At 35.4% G+C, this 9,180-nt stretch overlaps 1 protein-coding gene across 2 annotated transcripts; it reads left to right on the plus strand.

Annotated features, from left to right (window-relative positions):
* Window positions 1-370: 370 nt before the first annotated feature.
* Smp_138050.1 (polypyrimidine tract binding protein, putative) lies at window positions 371-5,532 on the plus strand (the record flags this gene model as incomplete). 2 transcript variants are annotated; one of them, XM_018797675.1, is made up of 10 exons in its annotated part: window positions 371-400; window positions 480-494; window positions 1,905-1,985; window positions 2,018-2,449; window positions 2,481-2,591; window positions 3,316-3,906; window positions 4,598-4,691; window positions 4,736-5,027; window positions 5,067-5,130; window positions 5,177-5,532. In XM_018797675.1, 10 exons carry the CDS (start codon window positions 371-373, stop codon window positions 5,243-5,245), a joined length of 1,779 nt encoding a protein of 592 aa, XP_018646761.1. In that variant the 3' UTR covers window positions 5,246-5,532. The 2 variants fall into 2 exon arrangements, with proteins under 2 accessions (XP_018646761.1, XP_018646760.1); XM_018797686.1 differs by lacking the exons at window positions 4,598-4,691; window positions 4,736-5,027; window positions 5,067-5,130; window positions 5,177-5,532 and having other exon boundaries at window positions 3,316-4,269.
* Window positions 5,533-9,180: the final 3,648 nt, after the last annotated feature.

Genomic DNA, 9,180 nt, shown 5'->3' on the forward strand with positions numbered 1-9,180 from the left:
ATTAAATTCAAAGACATACAGAACTATTTATTTTGGGGATTTATTTACCACTCTATGGGGTCGAAGATTCAGTAAGTGTAAACAATGCACAGACATTTATCAGATGAAATGTCGACAATATTGAGAAATAATACAATCGTCAAATTGAGGTGGTCCCTAATTCGAAACTAGAAGCAGATAGATCAACACGTCATAGGCTAGGCTAAGGATTTGTAGTTTGTAAAGCGCGCCAACGTTTAAATAAAAATTACAACAAATAAAGCATTTTCATATTCCGAAATTGAAGAAGAAAGTAAAGAAAATATAGATTGCTCTTAGTACTTTGTTTTTTCAGTTGTTCGAGATATATGACACTGGGCGCCGAGACGCCATGTTCGGTGTTCTATGCCCGTCATCTATGGTGAGTGTTTGTCTTCTGTTTAAAAGCAATATGTCCAGTGGTTTCCTTATACTAAATTACTTTTGTTTGTTCTTTTTAGCCTAACAAACGTAAAGTAAGTTCCAAGTAATTTTGCTTCTTGACTGAAATATATTCTATTGTATATTATTTTCATTTGTCTCTTCTAAACGGATAATCCAACTCTTTGTACTTCTCGTATCGTAACTTAGTATCAGCCAAGAATAGGAACTACACAACGTGATTTTGTGATGGTTCTTCGCGCATTTGTACTGCGCAGTATGTGTAAGATTTACGGATGTTCATGCGTCATTGCCTTTGTTGCTGTCCGGATATGGTAGGATTACAGGACCTCAAAATCGTTTCGTGAACTATTTATACTGTAGGGGTTGATGGGAGGAGAGTGGTTCTCAAAGTCAGTTAGAATAACATTTCTCTTATGATTGTTAAACAAGATTTTCATTACGGACCCAACTGTTCAGTGAATAGGATCATTTCAACAAATACGCTTGACTAATAGGGCTAGAAACACTCCAGTTTTACTGACCACTAGTCGAATGGGTAACAGGTTAACTTCCACTACATGAGCCTTGGCGATAATCTTCCCGTACCGTAAAATCTGAGACTGAGGCACGTGTTAAAGCATAGTCAGTCGAAGGACTCGCTACATTATCATTTACTATTACATTCAGTTGATCATGTGTAACTCAGTTGAAGTTACTGATGTACGTTGTTTTACTTTCTCCATTCGTTGTATGAGCTGCTACGGTGGCACCACAGTCTCACCATCACTTAAGATGCCGGGACCTATTGTCTGTGTTTAGATGCTACGTGCTTTATGGCTTAACCCTAAATAGTCTAATTGACTATAGGACAAGAATCAGTCATACCAAGTTATTAGTTAGTTTGTTCTGTGTGAAGGATCACAGACTAGGTTCTGCAAAGTGATCGTGTTTCATAGTCACATGCTTGAGGCGACTTAAATTTCTAAGTAACCTAATTTTGTAAGTTCTAAAACTGATATTACCCTTTGATCTCTAACTGGTTATATGTTGTTCACTCTTCTCTGGAGCCGTTCGTTTCAGAGATTTTAAATGATATCAGCACCCAGTTTAAATTTAAAAGGTTTTCCAAACAGGTACAACTTGGGGCTAGTCAAATCGGGTCACTTCGCTAAGATATGCTTCAGCTGTAATAGTGTTGGGCTAGGTTGAGTGATTAGGTAACTAACATTTCGTGAATTAAGCGTCAAGTTTTTGGTGACAACTAATCTTTAAACGTTGCTAGTATAAGATTCAGTTTTATACACCTGGTAAGAGTGCTATAAAAACCTTTGATTGTTCTTTCTCCGTCCGTAAATTTGTAATGTCACTCAGCTAATAAAGGCGGTAAGTTTTCCTTGAAAAATTTACACTTCCATCCCTTATGTGTTTGGTATAGTTATGACATTTCTCTAATATTTTGTAGCTAATATATTTATAACGCTTAATCATCTTTCTTTCTCTAGCGAGATTTGAGCGTACCAAGCATAAATTTACATCGCAACGGTCATCTCTCAATGGACCTCGAAACAGTCGATACTAAAAAGGTAAACTTTTAAACTACTGCTCACTTTTGTAGTCGCGTGTCGACCGGTTGGAAGCATCACCTTCACGTGTTATACACATTCGAAATATGCCAGGAGATGCAACTGAAAACGAAATCGCCCTTTTTGCCATACCTTTTGGTCTTCTTAAAAACATGGTCCTTTCTAAAAGAAATAACCAAGCACTCATTGAAATGCATGTTTTGGAGGAAGCTGTGCAACTAGTTGCTCATTATTTAAAGTATCCTGTAACTTTACACGGGAAACACTTAATCTTTCAATTTTCTACACATTCCCATCTCGAACTAATTTCGGAAAACGACGCAATAGTTAATGCTATTAAGAATGCCAACCGTGTTGTTCAGCAAGATCTGCCGGGTGCTCAGACAGGTGTTCCTAACACTGTACTTCATGTGGTGATTGACAATATCATGGGCCAGCAAATCAACCACGTTATTTTGTATAAGGTAATCTCTCTATTCCAATCCAGCTTTGTAGATATTTCATCGGTTTGGAACTATTTTACGTGTTTTAATTTTCTTACGTAACAACCAATATCGATGCTTGTTGGAGTTTCAAAACCATATTCAAGCGTTCGTCGCTATGTTAGTAAGTAAAACTTATTTCGTTAAACTCAGTTCTCGCCATTTCTGTGCATTTTAATTATCAGTAAATGCTCTGAGTCATTTAATTCCATCGGTAACTTAATTGTTAAATGTGTTGCCTTGGAAATCTTTATCGGTCTCTACTAATTGTAAACCTATTGAGATCTTTTTGTAAATCTAAGTACTACATCTTCTTTTGAGCTTCTTTATGAACCTTACATTGCTCTATTCGTCAGTTTCCTCTGACTAGACGGAAAAAATCATTTTAACATACAATTTAACATTTTGATTTCTCACTTCAACTTAAGAAATTGTTTGTCTCAATTAGTATGCACTTGGAATGTTCATTTTCTCTCCATACTTTCATTGCTGTTATTGCCACTGTTGATTAATGGTCACTCTAAATATCCTTAAGCAAAATTTCACTTTTATCAATAACCTTAGAACAATATGATCAATTTACCTTAGTGGAAAACTCAAGGCGAAATTTAGGACAGTCGGTCAAAATTACTCTTGATTGTAACAACATTCATAACCAGTTCTTATCTATATTTACTTTGTAAAGCTAGTTATCGAAAGGTCAGTGGTTATCTACAAAACTGCTGACTACAATTTAGTTGAACATTACTTAACTTTCTTAATCTTCCACTATTTCGTTACTGTTTTTTAAGGTTAGTTTTCGTCTGTCTTTCTTTTCAAAAATCTTGCTATCGCATTCCATATTTTAGCTTCTAAACGGTCAGAATATTTATACGGGTTGTTGTTCTCTTCAAGTGGAATTTTGGAAAGCCAGAGGACCTTTGGAAGTTCGTCGCGAGAATGATAAATGCCGTGATTATACTATATCACCTCTAACGGATGATGAACTCAACAGTTTACAAGCACTTCCTGGTGGAGTGACTGCGTCGACAAATAATTCAACCATCAATTCAATTTCTCAACCTTCTATCGGGCAAAATATACCACTAGGTAACCCGACGGCAGCTTTCACCGCTGTCCCCCAAGCTGCAGCGTCAGGTATCAATGATCTTGCTATTCAGCTAACGTTGCTTGCTCAACAATCTGGTCTTGCATTGACCCCTGCTGCAGCCGCAGCTACTGCCAGTTTCATGGCTTTGACTGCGCAAGGTGGGAATTCTGCCATAAACCCGACTCCAGGAACTGTTTTAAATGCTGCATCTCTGCAAGGTCCTCGTGCAGCTTTACCAACTGTACAAAACCAAACACAGCTTTTGCCGAACTTGATTAATCAATCTGTGTCTAACTTGGGTCAAACTGGAGCTAGCACTGTGTTAATAGTTTCCAATCTCAATGAGGAGGTACGTATTCATTGTTCTTCTTAGATTTTAGTCTTCAATTTTCTTTTTCCATTTAAATTTCCCTACAGATTATTTGATAAAGTTTTAAATTCACTCTTACTCTATCCTTTATTGTTATTATTGCTTTGTTCATTGTGATAAAGCTTATTGTTCGCAATTATTTTTAACTTATTGCGTTTATTTTTTCCTTTTTCCTCTCCGTAATCTATCATTTGATTCCAATGTGACTGACTACAATTCGACTTCACTGTGATGTGGTGCTTAATCCACTTGTGAAACGGTACAATTTATCTTCGCTGTACAAATCAACAACTCAATGTTTCATGTTGGTATCTACACAAACTTAAAATGCATTCTTACTACGTTTCGGTCTGTTCCATTATTTATTTTCACATATATACAAACTAATTTTGTACGTATGCTTTGCGTGCTCACATTTCAATTTTATATCTGGGTTTTATCTACCTACTGTTTTCTGAACTAGAAAGTATATCCAGATGCATTATTCACACTCTTCGGTAGGTTTATTTATTTATTCTCTCAAAAAATCAATTTTCCTATATTTCTGACTTTAAATGGCAATACAACCTCAGCTCACTGTTATCATTTCCGAGTTCAGTCGACACATTTTTAATAATTTTCTCGTAGTTTATTTGGTATTTCTAATTGTTTCTAATTCTTCTGTTCAATAGGTGTTTATGGTGATGTTACTCGAGTCAAAATAATGTTCAATAAAAAAAGTACTGCTCTTGTGCAGTTTTCAGATCCACAACAAGCTCTCACAGGTATTTTCTTAATAACGAGTTTTGATATTGTCACTTTTTTGTAGCTTTGTATCATCTCAATGGCCAACCATTATATGGAAAACCTTTAAAAATAGCTGTTTCACGCTTCAACATTGTCCAGTTGCCAAAAGAAGATAATGATGTCGGACTTACTAAAGACTATACCAATAGTCCGCTTCATCGTTTTAGAAAGCCGAATTCTAAGAATTTCACTAACATTTATGCTCCCAATCACGTTTTGCATTTAAGTAATATACCCTCTGCTATCACAGAAGAAGAGGTTAGGATGATTTTTGAAACCAAAGGATATCATGTTACAGACTTCAAGTTTATGATGTAAGTTGTCTGTTGATATAACCATTCTCCTTTGCTTAGGAAAGATAAAAAGATGGCATTAATCCAACTGGAAAACGTTGATATGGCTATCCAAGCCTTGATTGTAAGTCATTCTTTATAACGATGCTTATCATTAATCTGCTTTTCAGGACCTTCACAACTGTCAGCTAACAGAAAATTCCCATTTGCGTATCAGTTTCAGTAAAACAGCTATATAAATGAATAATCTATCTAACCAGTTTGTTTGCTTTTCTCTGATTTCGATTTCTGGTACATAAACTTTCATATTTTAGCAAGTTTTTTTCTTATTTCGTTTAATCTTTTGTGACAGTCTCATAAGTCCTTATGTTATGCTATACTTGTTCATCCCTGTCAAATGTTAACCTCTCAATTTTACCTACGAAACAGGATTCAAATGTAAGATCAACGCAAAGGTAGAGTTTATTGAACGAAGTCCACACTGTTAATAATTTTCACTAATCTCAATTTACATAAGTATTGACATAATTTCGTGTTTGTATTTTCGACACATCTTAGTTCATTTGTAATATACGAAGTTTCGGATGTTTCTGAACTAACTGTAAGACTATGTACCTGTAAATATTCATAAGCTTGAGTATGAATCAACGTCAAACAGTTTACATTTCAGTTAATGGCAAACGATAGTTCATGTACTCCACAGCGTTTTGTTCATTTGCCGGTCAGTTTTTTCACAAACTTTAACTAAAAGTTTTGAACTAGAGTATCCACAAGTTTATTTAAAACAGGATTTTGATAAATTGATCAACGCAAAGAAATCGGCTAGTCGAAAAGTTGAATTCACTGAGTAGATTCATCTAATGTAATCTGTAATTTTCAGTATACTCGTTTTACAATGATTAACAACGTCAACAAAATTCTCGATGTAGTCAATTCAAAACTGAGTGTTTCAGTCATCGATTGTTTGTCTCAGTTTATGTAATTCTGAACTTAATATCCTATATATGCTAGAAACATATGACCGAATAATAGTAACTATAATGAGGTTTATGTTTCTGTTTCACACTTACTACCTCCCGTTTTTGATTTACTAGTCTATCATTGTCTAAATATTCAGACGCTCCTTTATAGTATTCTACAGAAAAGATCTATGAACTCTAAAACCTTAATCAATTTCTTCTCAGCGGTAACCTCAATAATTAAGTTCATTCTTTCAGTTTCAATTCATACCAAAACTTCGGAATAAATATCTTAATAATCAAGACATTGTAAATAAAAAAATGTTTGCCTTTAATAACGTTCTCTCTTTCTCTATAAACGTTTCTTTTCATTTCCGTAAGTAATATTGAAATAGTTTTGTGAAGATCGATTCAGATTGTAAGGTGTATTTGTCAAAATGAACAGTAAGTAATCAGTTTGAGTATGCCGAAATCTGCCTGCTAGTGACTTTTTTACCATAACTAAGTGTCTGCTGTGGAAATGATCCCTGAGTATAAACTTCTGTATACATCAAATCAATACCTGAATGTGTGTATCATTGGGCTCTGACTGAGCGGTTCAATAGTAGGACATGAGATTAAGAGTTTTATCACTGGTGCGGTCATAGTTGGGCACTAATGAGTCCCATACAATAGCAGAGCAGCTGTTCCTCACTGCTTGATATTCCGTAGTGGCCAAACTGATACCTATTTACTAAAAATACAACCTACAAAAGTAGTATATCTTTTTCTATCGGGACTTTAAAATAAACTAGATAGCGAGTATTCAACTTTTTTTTACACTAGGAATATCTTGTATGCTCTTGTTTACCAGTTTAGACATGGTCTCTAATCAGTGAATCACTAATTGAGACCCTTTGCCTACGAAGATTAAGTTATGTATTGTTGACCTATTTACGTTTCATTAAACAACTGAGAAGTTGAGCTGCCAGTTTATGTTGTAGATTTATTCAGCGGTGAAGTCGTATAACCTCCGATTATGTTATGAAACATTATTTCTGTCTTGTAAATTGCACTAGTTTCCTTGTATGGCATTCAGATACACTGTGATCTAAATTCACGTAATGTTTTCCCTCCACTCGAATTAAGAGCAAATGTAGGGATTACAGGTGATTGATCTTACAATCTCCAAACACTTACTATCTGTTTGAAAACTAAGCAGTCCATTTATTCATTCAGTATTGTTTGTTTGAATCTTCCCATCGATTTGTTAGGACTGCAACTGGTCAGTCTCTAATAGGCATATGTGCCTCAATGTAGCCTTAATTCACAAGCATGGTAAGCAGAGATGGATAGTGGCTAGCAGTGGAATCCAGTAGTATTGGATTCCACTGATGAATGAGTGAAACAACCAGTAAATTTTGTCCTACTCAAAGCAGCAAGTTTAATTATGTGACTGAGCTTCCACGGATGTTAGCGAAAAAGCATGTTTAGCCTGTACATTTGTTTATCAAGAAACTATCACTAGTCATTAAAACCTTGTGCAAATAAATGTCAGAAATTTCCATCTTAGCGAAGTTTCAAAACTGTTTTCGGGACAGAAGAATAAAATATTCACGCTTTTCGTAATGACAGGGTTCTCTTGATCACTACGAATTACGTTTCCGACCACGGATTCTTAGCATTAGGAATCCTACCTGACAAAGGTTAGTAGATAGGCTGGGGTTAAAATACTTCCCAATATTTTTTCAGTGACCACTTTATTAAACAACCCCCCATGGTTACAGTGATGGCGTACCATAATCAGAAGGGAATACATAGTATTTTGAAGGATAAAGACCACTAAGCAACATAAGACGCCAAATAGAGTTTCGAGTTTGTAAAGCTGGCGTCATCAGCACTCAGTTGTATTATGTCAGGTTAACTAAAAGGATATGATTATCGTAGATATCCCGGTGCTGTCGGTGCAAACTGAACGACCTACATCCGCAAACAATGACTTCGTGGTCTGTCGCACATCTTGTTTTAAGCAGCTTTGTTTTCCTCACCTTATTAAATTAGCAAGTCTTGTAGGTATCAGAAAACCAAAGTTCAGTTCCCAGAGTTGTGAGAATCCTCGTACGAACAGGCTAACGTACAAAGATTAGCAGTAAATTGTGTCACTCGTCATATGAGAGTATAACCAGGGATAGTATCCACCCATTGGTTTCTAGGATTTGATTGTTTATTGCGTCATATCCGGCAGGATTTATTGTTTGATATTTTACATAAGAGCTGGGATTATGTTTCATTTGCTATACTCAGTGCATCTTTCAAATGAAGCTATACCTAGGTGACAACAGTAGTATTGACCAAACACCAAAGTAGTGAATGTGACTGGATCATTCTGGTTTTGTTGAAAAACTTTACATCGCAGCACAAAACTACCATCCAGAGTTTGGAAAACTCCAAGTCAGTTTTTTGATACACACTAAATGAAACATCGTCATAGCTCGCTTCTTAGTATTCTTTATGATGAAGCGTTATGAGACTAGTGCTACAGAGACTAGACTCTTGTTCTTGATTCAATACCAAGACTAAGATCTATTGTTACCAGAAAGTGTATTCATTATTGGATGAATTAGAATGGTCATATTGACTTGGTGACTAACTTATTGCAAAATGAATATAATTGGACGTGAGAATATTCTGTTCTGTAGAGATTCACTACTTCTACAAGCATAGAAAATCTAAATGATTATTATGTTGAAAGAATACTTCACTACCTCCATTATTTATTCTTATTAAAAAAATATTGCAAAAATCACCCAAACAACCAACCAGATACAAATAGTCGAATGAATACCTTAAGGCATTGAGACACCAGTGTTTATGTAAGATCGGCAACACCTGTATGAGCGTAAATAGTATAATGGTGACAAGTGTTTGTAAAGCATTAAGATGTTGAGTTAAGTGAGTGACGTGTCGCTCACTCTCGAGCTCAATAAAAGTCGGCGTAATAAACCAGATGACTTTAACTGCTTATCATCAGTAAGTCGTAACTCATTTGCCAAGTACTATATGGTGTATGTAGTTGGATAAAATTCACGTCTTATTATAGAAGTGTTATCTGTATATGGATATTTGTACTAAGGTGATTAGAGTTGAGTTTGTAGTGACCTAATTTTACGAAGAGAACGCGATTGGTATAATGGAAACAATTATTATAACCAATTGTACCTGTTTGTTTAAGTGTA

Source organism: Schistosoma mansoni, assembly GCF_000237925.1.
Source record: "Schistosoma mansoni, WGS project CABG00000000 data, supercontig 0163, strain Puerto Rico, whole genome shotgun sequence".
Taxonomy (NCBI): Eukaryota; Metazoa; Platyhelminthes; class Trematoda; order Strigeidida; family Schistosomatidae; genus Schistosoma; species Schistosoma mansoni.